The sequence below is a fragment of the Camellia sinensis genome, chromosome 9, assembly GCF_055761805.1.
Source record: "Camellia sinensis isolate YWXY chromosome 9, ASM5576180v1, whole genome shotgun sequence".
In the NCBI taxonomy this organism is placed as follows: Eukaryota; Viridiplantae; Streptophyta; class Magnoliopsida; order Ericales; family Theaceae; genus Camellia; species Camellia sinensis.
The window spans coordinates 46,919,990-46,937,267 of record NC_138969.1 but is presented as its reverse complement, the minus strand read 5'-3'; the positions used below and the strand labels follow the sequence as shown (position 1 = coordinate 46,937,267).

At 39.6% G+C, this 17,278-nt stretch overlaps 1 protein-coding gene across 3 annotated transcripts; it reads right to left on the bottom strand.

The window, feature by feature from the left end:
* Positions 1 to 1,333: 1,333 nt before the first annotated feature.
* LOC114277285 (epoxide hydrolase 3) lies at positions 1,334 to 16,796 on the bottom strand. 3 transcript variants are annotated; one of them, XM_082888565.1, is made up of 4 exons: positions 16,471 to 16,796; positions 2,846 to 3,013; positions 2,326 to 2,561; positions 1,334 to 1,764 (listed from the first exon to the last, which is right to left on the bottom strand). In XM_082888565.1, exons 1-4 carry the CDS (start codon positions 16,621 to 16,623, stop codon positions 1,716 to 1,718), a joined length of 606 nt encoding a protein of 201 aa, XP_082744691.1. In that variant the 5' UTR covers positions 16,624 to 16,796; the 3' UTR covers positions 1,334 to 1,715. The 3 variants fall into 3 exon arrangements, with proteins under 3 accessions (XP_082744691.1, XP_082744690.1, XP_028074985.2); XM_082888564.1 differs by having other exon boundaries at positions 1,334 to 1,859; positions 16,471 to 16,794; XM_028219184.2 differs by lacking the exon at positions 16,471 to 16,796 and adding an exon at positions 4,292 to 4,635 and having other exon boundaries at positions 1,334 to 1,859.
* Between the last annotated feature and the right edge of the window lie 482 nt (positions 16,797 to 17,278).

Sequence of the window (17,278 nt, the reverse complement as noted above, 5' to 3'; positions counted from 1 at the left end):
CTTATTTAATAATATTTTAAATTAAACATATGCATATATAAATTATAAATTTATCTAACTTCTTTAATTTATTATCATGAAAATGCCTTAATTAATTATTAATTTTTAACTTCATTTCTTATTTAATAACATTTTAAATTATATATACAAACACCTTTTTTTTTTGTTGATTTCTTTAATTTTTTTTTACTCTATTGTGCAATTTGTTAGGAACATTACAATATCTACTATTGGTTGCCTCTCTTTTTTAAGTTTTAATTTTAATTTTTTTGATTTGATTTTATGGTAATAAAGGTGTTTAGATTAATTTATGATTATATATATATGCATATATAATTTAAAATGTTATTAAATAAGAAATTAAGTTAAAAATTTAAACTTAATTAAGGTTTTATGATAATAAATTAAGGTAGTTACATTAATTTATAATATAATTTGTTATACATATAAATATATGTATGTTTAATTTAAAATACTATTAAATAAGGTAATTTTATAGCAACCAATTTTTATGATTTAATTTGTTATATATATATGTTTATTTTAAAATATTGTTAAATAAAAAGTGGGTTGAAAATTAGATTAAGGTAATTTTATGATTTAAACAAAAAATAAACCTAAACAATAAAACTAAAAAGTAGAAAAGAAAAAAGAAAAAAAGACAGTCATCTACTAGCACAACAGAGTAGAAGAAAATAGAGTGGAAGACAAATTAATATTTGATTAAATAAAAAAATAAATAAGAGATAAAAATATATAAATAAAATAATCAATTTGGGTTTTTGTGGATGTTTTAACACCCATTTAATAGTATTGTCTTATATAGTGAAGGGTAATTTTGGTCTTTTGGACAAATCATTTTTGGACGAAAATTTGTCAAACAGAGCAATACTTACAAATGAGACAAGTGCAATCCACTTACCGTTTGTTTGGATGAAAAAGATAACAGTTACAGATCAATCCAAAATCATAAAGGAGATGTCTATATATATTCAAATCTCAAGGGATCATCTGCAATCGGCCAAAATCACATAGAGTTCAGTGCATTTTACCTTTTTTTTTTCCGGGTTAACGGAATTGCTATCGTAACCATTCAATGGGCGTTGAACATGTAGTATATCATTTTATTCATTTAGTAAAGTTTACTTTTTAGTTTGTAGCAAATATTAATGTGCTTATATTTATTTTTGATAAAAATAAAATAAAAAAACAATTTAGTATGCTAGTATTTTAAAATTTTATTTTTGAAAATAAATGAAAAATATTATTTGCAAGAGCTAGTGGATGAAGGTGGTTGCCACTGATGAAAAAGCTAATTTATCATGGCAGATTCTTTACCCATAAAAAAGAGAAAAAAATGATGCACAGCTAGAATGAATATCACAGGAAATTCGTCAATCAACTTTGTTGCAAAAGTGCCATCAATGTCTTACACATAAATTACAAGACATACAAAAGAACTACAAACGCCTAACATAGTTAATTATTCATGTCACAATTGGCATATATTAATGTGACTTCAAATTTCTCATAGTATTATCTTGAGCTCCAACCAAACCTTTCAACACACTTCAAATGACAACAACAAACCAACCTTGAATGTTTGAAATCAACAACTATGCTTCTTGAGGAAGGTAAGGACTATTTGGTTCACCTCATTGGGGAGTTGCTCCTGAACGAAATGACTTCCTTCAGGCAAGTATGTTATCTCCAAATCAGGGACAAACACTTTCACTTGTCCGCTCCTTATGTAGTCCTCCACTCCTGGAAATTTGAGAAAATAATCCTTCTCGCCCATGATCAGTAATGTCGGAGCTTCTACTTTCATATTTGGAAAGTTGAACTCTTCTTCGACAGACCTATAAAACAACACATAAGTGAAGCTATATTATTATTATTATTATTATTATTATTATTTGAATAGATGAAGCTATATTATTAGATGGTAGCCAATCCTGTAAAAAAGTTTCCTTTAGCCAACCTTAATTCAATCACATAAGTTATATACCATGATTTAACACGCAGGCGATGAGATATGATGAGATTATTGATAGGATTCTAATGAATAAGTTATACTATGGATTGAATAATGATAGAATTATGGAGATAAGTTACAGATAAGCGATTGGATATAATAAGTTATTAGTAATAACCTTTTTTTAACAAAAACATGATTGCTATCCACATTTTAACGTAGTTTGTGAAATAAGTTTATCAACACACTAACTGTTTAATTTTGAATAAAAAGAAATATAATCAGGTCAAACAACCAGGGCCTAATATTAAGTACTTGACTAATGTGAACACAGGACAAATCCAATTTACCTGTAAGGAATTCGCAAGGCAGTGAGGAATCCAGATTTCTTGTACAAAGCTTCATACGCTTCAAGATCTTCGTCCGTGAACCAAGTGGGCAGAGAAGTAGACGGTTCCACCAAATCCATCATTTCTTGGTTTTCTGCTGCTATTGGTATTTCACTTTTGGAGAAGAGAATGTAGATGTTCCGTACAACAGTTTTAGCATCAAACCGGCCAAAATCAGCTTCAGCTCGTCCAGGTTCCTAGTATTGAGATCACAAAACATCAAATCGAAAGCAGTTAAGATTGTTTCTTTAATCCTCATAAGAGGTAGCTCATATGATCAGTAGCCCAAGTTCTCATCCAGGAGGTCTGAGGTTCAACACCCCTCCGTTTGTCCAACTCATTGGTTCATAGGCTTAGGGGATGGCCTTTGAACCCCTAGTTTACACACCTGGGGTGTGTCCAAAAGACCCTGACTAGGCGGAGTTCTCAATCATAAATAAAAACTTAAAAAAGAAAACAAATTGATGAAGTTACAACACACCTTCCACCTTGACATGTAGAAACCTTCAGGAAGGTTTTTGCCGAATTCAAAGGGACTAGGGGGAACAAATGGCACACCCATAGTTATGATTCCCGAGACCCTCTCTGGGTAGAGAAGGGCAAAAAAGAAACCAGTTCGAGTCCCAAAATCTTTAGCAACAAGAAAAACCTGAGAATAGAAACAGGTTTGATAATCAACCTTTTTGTGTAAAAATCAATCGAGGCTCCAATTGTTTCCCCATGATGTTTTGAACAAAGAAACAGGATTTGGCCTTGAAACATTTTCCTATGAGCTTGAGATTGCTTCTACTTTCAAATGTTTGATTATAATCGCAAAAACAGCTTGGAAAACAAATGCAAAAGGTTTCCAGCATCGAAATATTTTCTGGTTGGTTGGAGATTGACTCAAAGTTTCTTAATGTTTGATTATAATCATAAAAATAGCTTGGAAAATCAATTATCTGTCAACAAAATATCCAGGCAACTATGACAAGATGTATATCCAAACAATTGTCAATGGAAGTTGCAAAATTGAAACAGAAATTTCCTTCAAATATATATATATATTTTTTTTAGCTAAAAGTTTTGTTATTTTTAAGTCAAGTAAATTTGCCACTAGTTTTCTAAAATAGATAATTGGCTAGTCTAGGTCTTGTGTCGGCTGGGGCGTGCTTGGGATGAGATACATATTTTTAATATATAGTGCCAATCCAACCCAATCCAATGTTTGTCCACCCCTACCACACTACTATCGACACTCTCACCTCTACCACCATATCACCACCACCAAAACCAAATGGTAAATTATTTTCTTCGAAAAATATTTTGTAAAAAAATTTCCGTAAAAAATATTTTCCCTTAAAAAATATTTTCGGCTCAAACAAACGGAAGGAAATTCTATTTCCACACACCATTTACTCTCTATCAACACACTTAATGAATTTTTTTTATTACATTTTTGTTCTAAAATAAAACTCCCAAAATACCCCTTTCTCCTTCAATCAAAACCCTAACCCTCAATCAAAACCCTAGTCACTACCTACTACCAGTAGCCATCGCCGACCACCACCCGCCACCTCTACATGGATATTTACTGATTCTGTTGTTTCTTTCTTCCCGTAAGGGCACTGTATTTTGAGAAAGAAGCAGAATTGTATTTATTTGGAACTTCAATTTTTGACAGGAGCATTATATGAGCAAGCACAAGCGATGTTTGACAATGCCATATACACATGGTTACTAGCAGTTGTACATATGGCAGTCAAACAAGCCAAGTTTACAAATAACAACTTTGAAGCATTCAACCCCAAAATCACTGAAACCTCGACTGCCACTGTATTTCTTTTTCCTGGCCATAGTATACAATGTTATAAAACAATATAACAAAACATAAAACATTTTTTGTGCTTTATCTTTTTTATTTTATTTTATTTAGAGAGAACATAACTTGAATTATTGAGTTGGTCCGAGTTTCCACCGCAGATGAATTCTTGATGATGAAATTCCAGCTGCTTTTCTCCAGGGACATATTCCACCTGTGCAGCGTACTGTTCTAGAAATCTTACCATTGTTACATCCGACAGAGCATCTTTCGTCAACGTGGTCTTTCTTTCTAGGGGAACTTTTGCATTACCTTCCAATTTCTAATTCTTCTGTACAGAGTGTAGAGGACAAGCCAGAGCAAACCAGCACTGCACACCATATTCATGGTACAGAATTGGCACCTGACCTAATAATGGTGGTGCTGCGTCGCCGCCGACTAGGTGGTTGCTGGATAGGGTTAGAGTTTGAAAGATGAAGAAGATAAGGGTGTGCACACATTTTTTATTAAATAGGTATATTTGGAATGTGGGGTGTGTGAACTGAGATAAATACCTAAAAATCAAATTATAAAGTGAGTGGAGTGAGAAATGATGTGCAAAGAGACAATGTGGTGTGTGGAAATAGAATTTCCCACAAACGGACTATAAATTAAACTGACACAATGTAAAAATGGTAAATTACACTTCTAAACTAATTTCTATTAAAAATTAAACAAAAAATGACACAAACAATCACGTGGTATAAAAATATTTTATTATATATAATTCGTACATCTGACATAAACTTAAATCCAATGTAATAATATATTATGTTATGTGACAGTTATTGTGACATTTTCTATCTAATCTTAAACAGAAATTAATTTTAGAAATAAAACTTAGAAAAACTTGAACGTGAAGGGGCAAAGTGAAAAAAATAAAAATATTAAGAGTCAAAATAAAAAAAATAGCCAAACATAATAGGGGCAAAATGTAATTTACCCATGTACAAAATTAATAGGTAAAATTGATACGTTGTAACTGGGTAATTTTATTTCCACACACCAATTCTCCTTAGTTCACACACTTAATGAAAATTTTCATTAATACAATTTTGTCTTAGAAAAAAAAATACTATAATACCCTTATCTTCTTCTACTCAAACCCTAATTCTAAAAAATCACAACCATTTTTTATCGCCAGCCCCACTTCTCTCATCTGCCATCCCCTCCCATCGCCTCTTTCCCTCTTCGCATGCTATCACTTTTTGCCACGAATCATACACTTGCACAAGTCTTCCACTGCGAATCACTCACAGGTTGACTGTTGAGGGCTAGGATGAAGGGGGATGAGTTAGAAGTGGCGGCGGCGATGGAGGGTTGAAAGTGGCGACAACGGCAATAAAGGAGTGGGTGAATAAAAAAAAAGAAAGACTATGTTTAATCTAGTTTTAGAATATATTTTCAAAAATAATAAATAAAAACTTCTCATTTCAATATGGTTTTATCTTTCTAGGAGCAAAAAAAAATTAAAATTAAAAAATATTTTTTTGCTATTTATTTTTGTCAAATTAATTTATAAATTTCTCAAAAAAAATTCAAAAAATTGATTCAAACATTGAAACCAAACATAGCCGTAAGGTAATATTGGAACATAAAAATGTATACTAAGAATTTATAATTTTATAACGTATATTGAGAAAGTGTTCATTAAATGTGTACTGAAAAGAATTAGTATGTGAAAATAGAATTACTTGTTGTAATTACATGAACCAAACTTGACACAAGAGGCTATATAATTGACCACTAAATTTACTTTATTTCCTTTCTGTGTGGGCATATTTTTGTGATTGACAACACGTGGCCAAGGTAGCATCGAAGTGTCAGCCGAGGTGCCACGTGTCTTGGTCATGGCACCGAGGGGATCTCGGCTAGGCATAGGTTATCTACGGAGATACTGGAATCTGAGGTGAACGGATAAGCTATAAGAGTCCTAGAGTGGGGGAGGACCTCAGCCTGGATAAGGATAAAGCTTCTAGGAAGTTTATCCTTATCTATTGGAGAGTCCAGGATGAGCATTGAGCCAGAGTCTAAGAGAAGCTAAGCTTCTATAGAGATCAGGTTAGTGCTGGCTATAAAAGTAAGGCACCCTCATGGGTCTAAGGTACGCTTTTTGTATCCTGGCTAGTGAGTTAAAGCACTATTTGCTATCTTTGAGAGATAATTGAGTACTAACTTGATCGTCGGAGTGCCCCCAGGTGGACGAACCACCGTCGGAGTCTTATTTTTCGGTGATAGGTTGTTTGGATGCCATCTTTTCTGCCGGTGTTCTCCAGCTGAGTACTTGTTTGGCAGTGTGGTCAGAAATCAACACCTACAATTTGGCGCTGTTTGTGGGAAAGAAAGGAGAATAGATGGCCAACGACGGACAAAAAGAGAAGATTGGAGACGACATTCCTACTGGAAGTGGTAAACACATTGACCCTAACGTAGAGGAGGATAACTGCAACGAAGAAACTCGAGATAAGAATCCCGGAGAAAAAGACGTCGGCTAGGAAGGAGACATACCAAAGAAGGCAGACCGATGTGAGTATTATAATGAGAATGACCTCCAGGAATAGAAGGATAGATGCCTGCGGAGGGACGGCGAGATGAAGGGAATGGCGAACAAATTGGCGGACCTGCAATCGGTTGTTAATTTCATGATGCAGAACAACGTCATGCAGCCACCGTTTCCGTTACAAGACACGCCGATTCCAGCGGCCAAGAACGATGCCCAAAAAGGGGGGCAGAAAACAGTTCCTGCAGTCCCTCAGCATACCAGGACCAAGGAACACTCTCGCTAGCCTTCACGGAAGCACTGTGCCTACCACAATAAGGATGGGCATTTGACTCAAGGGTGCAGAGCCCTAAAGGCACATCTGGAAGACCTGGTAAGACAAGGTCATTTAAGGGACCTAGTAGATGAGGCCAGGATAAGGGGAGAACAAGCAAGACTGCCCCAGCACCAACAGCACCACCTCCACCAGCACCACAACCGCAAGTAGGTGGATCTCGAGTGATTAATGTGATTTACTCAAAGGTCAATGAGAACGAGATACGTGGGAAAACTCAGAAGGTGAAACACTTACAACATGTGTATCAAGTCCGGCACAAGAGACCTAGGGCAGACGAGTGCCAGGGACCAATGGTGTCCTTTACTGAGGACGACCTAGAGATGGTGCAACATCCACACAACAATGCCTTGGTAATATCCCTCAAGATTGAAGAGTGCCAGGTAAAGCGCATTCTAATCGACTAATGCAGCTCTTGTGACATCATGTAAGTCAAATGTTACAAGGAGCTTGGCCTTCACCAAGATGATCTGGAACAATCCAATAGTTTAATGGTTGGGTTTAACGGAATGCCAACATGGCCCTTGGGAGTAATAAGTTTGGAGGTGCAGGCTGGCACCAAGAAGGTAAATACAGAGTTCAAAATAATTGGCACCCCTTCCCCTTACAATGTTATCCTGGGAAGGCCATGACTGCATGCAATGGGGGTTGTTTCCTCAACACTGCACCAGCTGTTGCGATTCCCAACAGAACATGAAATTGAGTATATTAGAGGGGATCATGTGTAGGCAAAGAACTGCTCCATGGCAGCAATGAAATCCACTTGCAATATACGAGAAGTAGAAACAGTAGATATTGAGGATGAAGACATGGAGGTCCTTGAGGACGTCGGCAAAGAACCGGCCGAGAAAAGTGAGGAAGCCCTGAAGAAGATCCTAATCCAGTAAGGGGATGAGGAGCACTTCTTTCTTCGCGGCTTAGGCTTGTCCGAGGAAGAGGAAAAGGAGTTAGAGGCGTTCTTAAGAGCAAACATTGAGGTATTTGTCTGGACACCATACGAGATGCCTGGCATTGACCTCGAGGTCACTTGTCATAGACTGAATGTGGATAGGCCGGCCAAACCTGTCATCCAGCGAGCAAGGAGGCCTACGTTGATGCATGTTGAGGCAGTAGAAGAGGAAGTGGATAAGCTCTTGGAAGCTAGAGCCATTCGAGAGGTAAACTACCTAACATGGTTATCAAACACAGTTGTTGTGGAGAAGAAGAATGCGAAGTGAAGGGTCTGTGTGGACTTCATCAGCCTGAACAAGACTTGTCCTAAAGACAGTTTTCCACTCCCCAAGATTGACCAATTGGTGGATGCCACTTCAGGGCATGGAAAGATGAGCTTCCTGGACGCTTATAGGGGGTACCATGAGATAGCCATGTACCCCCCGATGAGGAAAAGACTGCATTCATCACCCCAAAAGGGCTGCATTGCTACAAAGTGATGCCTTTTGGGTTGAAAAATACAGGAGCAACTTATCAGAGATTAGTGACTAAGATGTTCAGACATCTAAAAGACAAAACAGTGGAGGTATACATTGATGACATGGTCGTGAAGACCAAAGAGCCTGGGGATCATCTGGCCGACCTGAAAGCAGTCTTTGATATCTTGAGGACATTTCGGCTCCGACTCAATGCGTCAAAGTGCGCATTTGGAATTGGGTCAGGAAAGTTCCTGGGATATTTGATTACCAGAAAGGGCATTGAGGCGAGCCCGGATCAGATCAAAGCCATCTTGAACTTAAATAGCCCAACATCGGCAAAACAAATGCAGATATTGACTAGAAGGACTGCAGCCCTGAATAGGTTCATAAGCAAAAGTGCTGACAAATGTAAACCTTTCTTTAGTTTAGTGAAGAAAGCCACAGACTTCTTATGGACAGAAGAGTGCGAAGTCGCCTTGGCCGACTTGAAAAAATATCTGACCACAGCTCCAGTTCTCTCAAATCCAGTACTTTGAGAGGAGCTGTTCTTATACTTGGCGGTTTCAAAGCATGCAGTAAGTGCAGTGGTAATCAGAGAAGAAAAAAGAGAACAAAGGACAGTTTACTATGTGAGTAAAACCCTAGTAGATGTAGAGACCGGATACTTACCCTTGGAGAAACTAACACTGGCCTTGGTAATGGCCTCCAAAAAGTTAAATCATTACTTTCAAGCCTACAAGATTGTGGTATTAACTGAGCATCCTTTGAAGTCCCTGTTGCAGCAAGGAGATTTGACAGGCATGATAGCCAGATGGGTTGTGGTGTTGGGCTAATACAACCTAGAATTCAGACCCGGAACAACAATCAAAGGTCAGGTTTTGGCCGACTTCGTAGCCGAGTTCACCCTTGGCGCCATCCCACGTGGGATTGGGCTCCGTTGAGTCGCGGTTTAGGATGGCCAGGTGAACAAGAAGAAACCTAGCTGGGGATAGCGGAACAGAAGGAAGAAGAGAAACTCAGGCCCTACGATATTTACATCGGTGACTCCTTCCGCCTGTTTGTTGATGAGAGTTCAAATCGTCAGAGAGTGCGGGCAAGAGTAGTGCTAGTATCACCAGATGGGCGGATGTTGAAACAATCTATTCATTTGGGATTTAAAGCCTTAAACAACGAAGCAGAATATGAAGCATTGATCGTAGGATTGAGGTTGGCAACAACAATAGAAGCCGACGAGGTGGTGGTCTTTAGTGACTCCCGGCTTATCATCAACCAGGCAACAAACGAATATGCAGCCCAAGATGAAAGAATGATGGCCTATATAAAATGGTTGTCAGACTGGTAGCCTTATTCCAGGATTGCCGACTACTGCAAGTTAGCCGAGATGACAACAGCCATGCTGATGCCTTGGCAAATCTGGCCAGTGCAATGAAATCATGAGAGGCAAGGACAATAATGGTTGACTATTTGTCAGGCCCAAGCATAGAACCACTTAACACAGAGTATGAAGCAATGTGTGTGGAGATGAGACCAAGTTGGATAGATGCGATAGTAGTGTTCCTTAGAGATGGGAAGTTACCAAATGATCACAAAGAAGCACACAAAACCAGACTGAAGTCAGTAAGGTTCAGTTTGACAGCAGAAGGACATCTCTACAAAAGGTCTTTTACTGGTCCCCTTTTGAGATGTGTGCATTCTTCATAAGTTGAAGACTTCCTGTATGAAATACACGAAGGAGTATGCGAAAGTCATGCAGGCGGCAGGTCACTTGCTCATAGGGCCATTACTCAGGGGTACTGGTGGCCCTATATGCAGAAAGATGTTGAAGCTTATATCGGAAAGTGTGAGAAGTGTCAGAGGTTTGCACCTTTGATACACTAACCAGCAGCGGATTTAAACCCAATGTTCAGCCCTTGGCCATTTGCCCAGTGGGGCATAGATCTTGTTGGACAACTACCTTAAGCGACTGGACAAAGGAAGTTCCTACTGGTGGCAACAAATTACTTCACCAAGTGGGTAGAAGCTGAACTCCTTGCAAAGATTCAGGACATTCATGTAAAGAACTTCATATGGAAGAACATCATCACTAGGTTTGGGATTCCAAGGGCAATAATAGCAGACAATGGTACGCAGTTTGACAGTAAGCTAATCAAGAGCTTCTGTATAAAGTATAAGATCAAGAACTACTACTCCACTCCAAGCTTGTCTTAAAGCAATGGTCAAGCAGAAGCATCCAACAAAACTATCTTGAATGGGATTAAGAAGAGGCTGAAAGCAGCAAAGGGGAAGTGGGTGGAAGAGTTGCCCAATGTACTTTGGGCATATCGGACTATACCGAGAAGATCAACTAGGGAATCCCTATTTGTCATGGTTTATGGCACAGAGATAGTAATCCCATTAGAAGTCGGCATCCCAGGGATCAGAACCCAGGAAGTAGAGAATGAGACTAATGAGGCATTTTTAGCCCCGAGATCTGGACCTATTGGAAAAAAGAAGAGAGAAAGCAGCCATTCGGCTGGGGGCATACTAGCAGCAGCTTGCTAGGGCTTACAATAAGAAGGTCAACCCACGAGAGTTTCAAGTTTGAGACCTCGTCCTGAGAAAGGTCGTTGGTAATAAGAAGGATCCCAGAGAGGGAAAGCTTGGCCCAAATTGGGAGGGACCTTATAGAATCATCTCGGTCACCGGCAATAAGGCATACAGGCTTGAAGACAGCGAAGGCAAAGAGTTGCCAAGACCCTAGAATGCTTGCAACTTGAAGTTTTTTTATCATTAGATTTTTAGTTTTTTAATTAAAGTTTTTTGTTATTAGCCGAAGTAATAATAAAATTTTAGCTTGATTTTTAATTTCAAACTTGTGTAATACGACTAACCAGTCTCTTGGCGATGTTTCTAAGTGAAACATGACGAATAACTTAGACTTATTATATGGTAGAGTTGAATTATACTTGCATATAATAGAGTTAAACTAAGTTGGTGATGTTTCTAAGTAAACATGACGAGTAACTCAGACTCATTATATGGTAGAGTTAAATTATACTTATATATAATGTAGTTGAACTAAGTTGAATTAACTTGGGCTTGCCATATCGGCAGAGTCAAACTCAAATTGGAACTAAGTACATTTGAGTAAGATTAACAGAGAAACTAAGGTTGAAAACCTCGACTAGTCTCTGTTTGAATCTAACTTCGACAACAAGGTCATAGCCACATGCTTAATGAGAACCTAAGTGAAATTTAAGTTCACATTAGGGGGCAGAGAATTGGAGAATGATGAGAAAGTTCAAAGTGCTTAGGGACTTGTTGAAATTTTATAGAAAAATTTACAAGTTAAAATCAAGCCGAGGTAAATTCGAAAGACTTGGAAAATATGAAAGACTGAAGTCTTGATAGAAGACAATAAGTAAAGTGATAAGTTCTAGATAACACTTGTGAAAATATTTTTTACAATGTTTTCAAGTGTTAAGACAAGGCTGAGATAAACAAGTTAGAAGTTACGTCCGAGATATTTTACTCCGAGGAGACTATATAGCTAAAGGAATAAACTGAAGGCATGCAAAATATTCTAAGTATGGAAACAGTGAAGCATACAAACATACAAACACTTGGAAGAAAATGTAATGACTAACATTCAGATAAGAAAGTTGTTCAGATACAAAAAGGCACTTTGGCCTGCAGAAGGATTACTTGTTCACGTACAAAAAGGGCACGTCGGCCAAATATGAAAAGTAAAACATAGTTCAAAATGTAAAAAGTACTAAGTACAAGGAAAAAGCTTATAGTCAGACTACTCGGCGTCAGTGGTAGGCTGTGTCCCGGCCTCAGAAGACAATTGGGAAATTTTCTCGGCGACATTCTTAGTCTCAAGCTCGGCGTCAATTTCTTGTAGAGTTTGATCGAGGCTCTTCTCGGCGATAGGCACCTCGGGCATAGTCTTCTTGGGGGAGGCACTTTTGGAGACTTCGTCCTCCTCATCCTGAGTCAAGTCTAGGACTTTCTCATTCAGAGTTGGGGACTTGGCCCCAACAAAAACTTCAGCATCAGCTGACACCTTGGCCTCTTCGTTTTCCCCTCCATCTTCTTCATCTCCCTCTTCCCCCCTAACCTTAGCCTTAGATTGGCTTGAAGCAGGAGGAAATGACAGTGCAAGTCACCTTCATCTTTGAGAGGAGAGTCCTCAGGAACAGCCAACTCCTTCTGAGCAGCCATCCAACCAAGGGTGTAACCCTTGTTGTATGTCTGTCTGACTTGTTTCTTGTACTCCTCGCGGACGTCGGCTGTCCCCTCGACATAGGCCTTTTCGTCTGCTGCTTTGATCTTGGCGGCTTTTGTGGCCAAGGCATCTCGGAGCTCGGCTTGGGCTTCGGCAATTTTTGCTTCGGCCTTTTTTTTCTCGGCTTTGAGAACCTCAGCAACAACCTCTGCAGTATCTGTCTTTTCCTTGGTCTCGTCTTAAGCTTGCTTGGCTGCCTTGGCCTGATCTATCAGCACTCTTATCTTGGCCTCAACCTTGTTTAAAGATTTGAGCAAGCCAGCAGCTTCCTTGGTCTTGTGGACCAACTCCTTCTTTATGTCCTCAGCTTACATCGTAAAGGAGTGGGCGTGCTAGATCGCCTAGAAAAAATAGAATAAACAAAGTTAGTAAACTTAAGTTTAAAAACAAAGAATGGAGAGTACCAAGTGTTAGGGATTGACCAGTACAGAGTGCTGCACCATCAAAGTGAAATTTTTATATTCGCTGACCTCGGCCATATGGTTAAGGTCATTGGGAAGGAGCAACGCAGTGGAGAGGGCAACGCCAACCTCAATATTAGAGGCGCTATCGCCGGCTCTGACTGGCTTTTCCTCAATCATAATGGAGGGGGCCCAAGGGTCATCGGATTTAAGAGAACCTGAGGTGGCTGCAGAGTTCGACCTCAGCTTTTTTGACTTAGTGGATTCGGAGAGGTTAGCCTCAGCGGGCCTTTTCTCGGCGGTAGAGGAACTTTTCTCGGCCTCGGCCAATTTCGAAATCTGCAAGGTGTCCTCAGAATCGATCTGAGTCACCGTTGCATTTACTTGGGCCTTCTTCAGCCTCTTTGGCTTGGCCTTTGGCTGGGACTGTGATGGGGAAGATCGGACTGTCACGACGCCCGGGATGTCAGCCAAAAGGTCTTCGATTATGGCCTTGCTGTGACCCATTTCGTCGGCGGTGGCGGCAACTGTAACCTTGGTTCCAAAGTGAATTGCTGGTAGTGTAGTCGGTAGGTTTGTTGGATCGTAAGTTGACGCCTCAGAGGATTGGCGTTTTCGTCTACGAGTTCTACCTATAAGAGCAAAGATAGGAACTCGACGACAGCGTTGGCACAGAGAAGGTGGAATAAGTTGTGGAGCAGAAGTTGATGGCTGTTCTGCTGGGTCAAATGTTGAGGCTTGGTCAGGCCGTGGTGACGATGTGGTAGGTGGAGTTGTTACTAAGGGTGGTGACTTGCTTTTCTTGGGGACGTCGGGCAATGTGGATTTATAGGTCGGGATGTAGTTGAGCAGCAAAGGGGCCTTGTGCTGATTGACAAGCAAGCCCAGCAGCTTCTTGAAGTCTTTGCTGGGATAGAAGGTTTTGCGGAAGTCCTTTGGAGGTTGAGGTAAAGTTGCAAAGTAAAAACAGACATTAGAACATACAAAAATATCAAAGTAATAAAGACCTGAAAGTAAGTAAAGTGACGCTTGGTTCTTACCATTACCCTCTTTAAAGGCTGATCGGCTCTAGGGGTAGAGATGGAGGTCATTATCTAGTAGGAACTCCTAGTTACCCGAGACGATGAAGTAATCATCTCTAGTACCTTTGTTGGAGTCTGGGAGGTCGGCAATAAGTTTGTACTCAGTCGACCTCGGCTTAAGGTAATAGATGTAGCCTTTTTCTGATTTAAGGCCACGCATGGTATAGCAGTATTGGATGTCGGCTAGTGTTATCCTAGCGTTTTCTCAGCTAGCTAGGGCAATTTTACCGTTTATGACTCTATAAGAGTTAATGGCCAATTGCATCGGGTTGAGCTTATAGTAGTGAAGGACTTCTCGGAAAAGGATGTTTAATGGGAACCTAAGTCCGTACTCTATAAAAACGACTACTAGAAAGGGCATGAAATTGTCGTTGGGCATGATGGAGTCCTCCTCCTTAGCCAACCTAAGATGGACGTCGACAGGGATGGAGAACTCCTGCCTAAAGCATTCAAGCTTCTCTGGGGTATCTACCCTCCACCTAAACATGCCCATGATATCAGCTAAGAGGGGCAAGGTGAGAGAATTCAGAAGAAAGTGGTTTGTATGGGTTTGAGAGACCTCGGCTAAACCTAAAACAGAAATTGGGGCAAGGGTTTTTCAAGATCAAGGGGAGATTGTTATAGTTTTCTTAAAGTTTGTGATTTCTCTACCAAAACCCAAGCCTAAATCTACGGAAACAAGATTTGAGGGCAAGAATCTGGACAATACAGCAAGAAAACAAAAAAAAGAATACGATTCAGACTCAAGAAGAAAATAGGAAATCAAGAAACACTAACGAAGTGTGTGCAGGAGTGCAAGGCCAAGAACAGTGGCAATGTAGCAAGTGTGTGAGCAATATGTGTATATTTATACCCAGAAAAAGATTGGATACAAGCAAGATCACAAACAAACATGATGAAATTTAAAACACAGACAAGGGTTCGAGAACATGATGGATTCACAATGGCAGTATACAAAGCGAAATAAAGTTTGAAGTAATTCTAAAAAGAGGGGGAAACAGTGGCTTACCAAAGAAAATGATGCCGTATAAGGTCGCCGAAGTCAGGCAATAATGGTAGATGCAGCAGAATGGTAGATGGTTTGCCAAAAGAAGGTGAACGGAGTGGTTGTAGGAAGCTCGAAATGGCAACAATAGAGGTTGGGGATTTTTGTTAGAGAGAGAAAAACTAGAAAACGGAGGGAAAACGAGGATGCAAAAGTCAAGAGACGGAGAGAGAGTGTGATGTTTTGTTAAAACACGAAAAGGCGGCAAAGTCATAATTAGTGTGCCTAGGATGACGTGTTTGTCAGGCGGCGTACGCAGAAACGACGCGACCTGATGGCGCGTGCCAGGTACAGATCAATAAGGAAAAGACACGTGGCGGAAACGGTTGAGAAACCGTGCGTGACAGCTTATGTGCATATGGAACTCTTGGAGTTCTTGATTTAATAAAGCAAAGACCTCGGCTAGGGGGACGATCTTGGTGAAAAAAAAAAAAAATTGGTTCTTGGTTCTAAGGCATTGATAAAACACACTGTAGTCTTGGTCATATAGATCTGACGAGTGATGACCTCGATAACGAGGATAGAGCAAGTTATAGCCAACGTGCTATGTGGTCAAGAGATATAAGTTCCATCACCTCAGGATGCCGAGGTAATAGAACATAGGAGGCAATTGTGGGGGCATATTTTTGTGAATGACAACACGTGGCCAAGGTGGCACCGAAGTGTCAGCCGAGGTGCCATGTGTCCTGGTCATGGTGCCGAGGTGATCTCGGCTAGGTCGAGGTTATCTGCGGAGATACTGGAATTCGAGGTGAACAGATAAGCTATAAGAGTCCTAGAGTGGGGGAATACCTCAGCCTGGATAAGGGTAAAGCTTCTAGGAAGTTTATCTTTATCTATTGGAGAGTCCAGGATGAGCATTGAGCCAGAGTCCTAGAGAAGCTAGGCGTCTATAGAGATCAGGTTAGTGTTGGCTATAAAAGTAAGGCACCCTTGTGGGTCTAAGGTACGCTTTTTGTATCCTGACTTGTGAGTTAAAGCACTATTTGCTATCTTTGAGAGATAATTGAGTACTGACTTTATCGTCGGAGTGCCACCGGGTGGATGAACCACCGCCGGAGTCTTATCTTTCTGTGATAGGTTGTTTGGACACCATCTATTTTGCCTGTGTTCTCCAGCTAAGTACTTATTTGGCAGTGTGGTCAGAAATCAACACCCACACTTTCATCTACTATTTTCTTTGTAACCACACACAAAGTGACAACAAAGAAGAGTTGTGGGCTACCTTTGGAATGCAGAGGGAGTCGAGGATCGCGAAGAGATTGTTGATAATGTCAGCATAGGAAGCATTCTTGGGTACAGGTGATGGGTCGGACAACTCGTACCCTGTAGAATCCGGGGCGATCACACGGTAACCAGCGTTGAAGAAGGCAATCATCTGGTGGCGCCAGGAGTACCATATCTCTGGAAACCCATGGAGGAAGACCACAACCGATTGGCCCAACCTGATCTATGCTACATGGAGCTTCAGGCCACTCACTTCAATGTACCTGTGTTGAATCTGATCCATTGACTTTTAGAGAGAGTGTGAGAGTTGAAGTCTATATGAAGTAGTTTTTCTTTTGTTTTTAAGTAGTAGTTCTTCAGTTGTTGAAGTGGTGCTTTCCTCTGCTCGTTATTTATTTATTAGCAGAGAGAGATTATGTGTCGGTCACCACCTCATTGGTGTGTCGAAATTTAAAAAATTGTCACAGTTTTTAAAACGTTTTTAAAAGGGTCGGGTTTGTTTTTAGTTTATTTTGTAGGTTAGACAGTATTGATGGATTTATGGAGTTTATCACGAGTTATTTTGATAATTCAAATTATTAATATATAGAGTTTGTCAAGTATTTTATCTCTATAAAAAATTACGTTGATCGGATCAGATTTTTATCAATAATTTATTTTGAAAATTATATTTATTGTTGATAGAAATCTGATTCGATTAAGTAACTATCGATATTTTATTAAAATAACTTTTTACAAAAATAAAATAGTCGACGAATTCTATATATTGAACGATTTGAATTATCGAAACATGATTCGTGGTGGAC

Bases quoted from the DNA above. Each gene is read 5' to 3' on its own strand.
- LOC114277285 (XM_082888564.1), bottom strand. From the start codon at position 16,623: ATGATTGCCTTCTTCAACGCTGGTTACCGTGTGATCGCCCCGGATTCT. The intron at 3,014-16,470 runs GTAGCCCACAAC...TTCTATTCTCAG, and splicing joins ACTCCCTCTGCATTCCAAAG to GTTTTTCTTGTTGCTAAAGA. The intron at 2,562-2,845 runs GTGTGTTGTAAC...TCTCAATACTAG, and splicing joins TCTACATGTCAAGGTGGAAG to GAACCTGGACGAGCTGAAGC.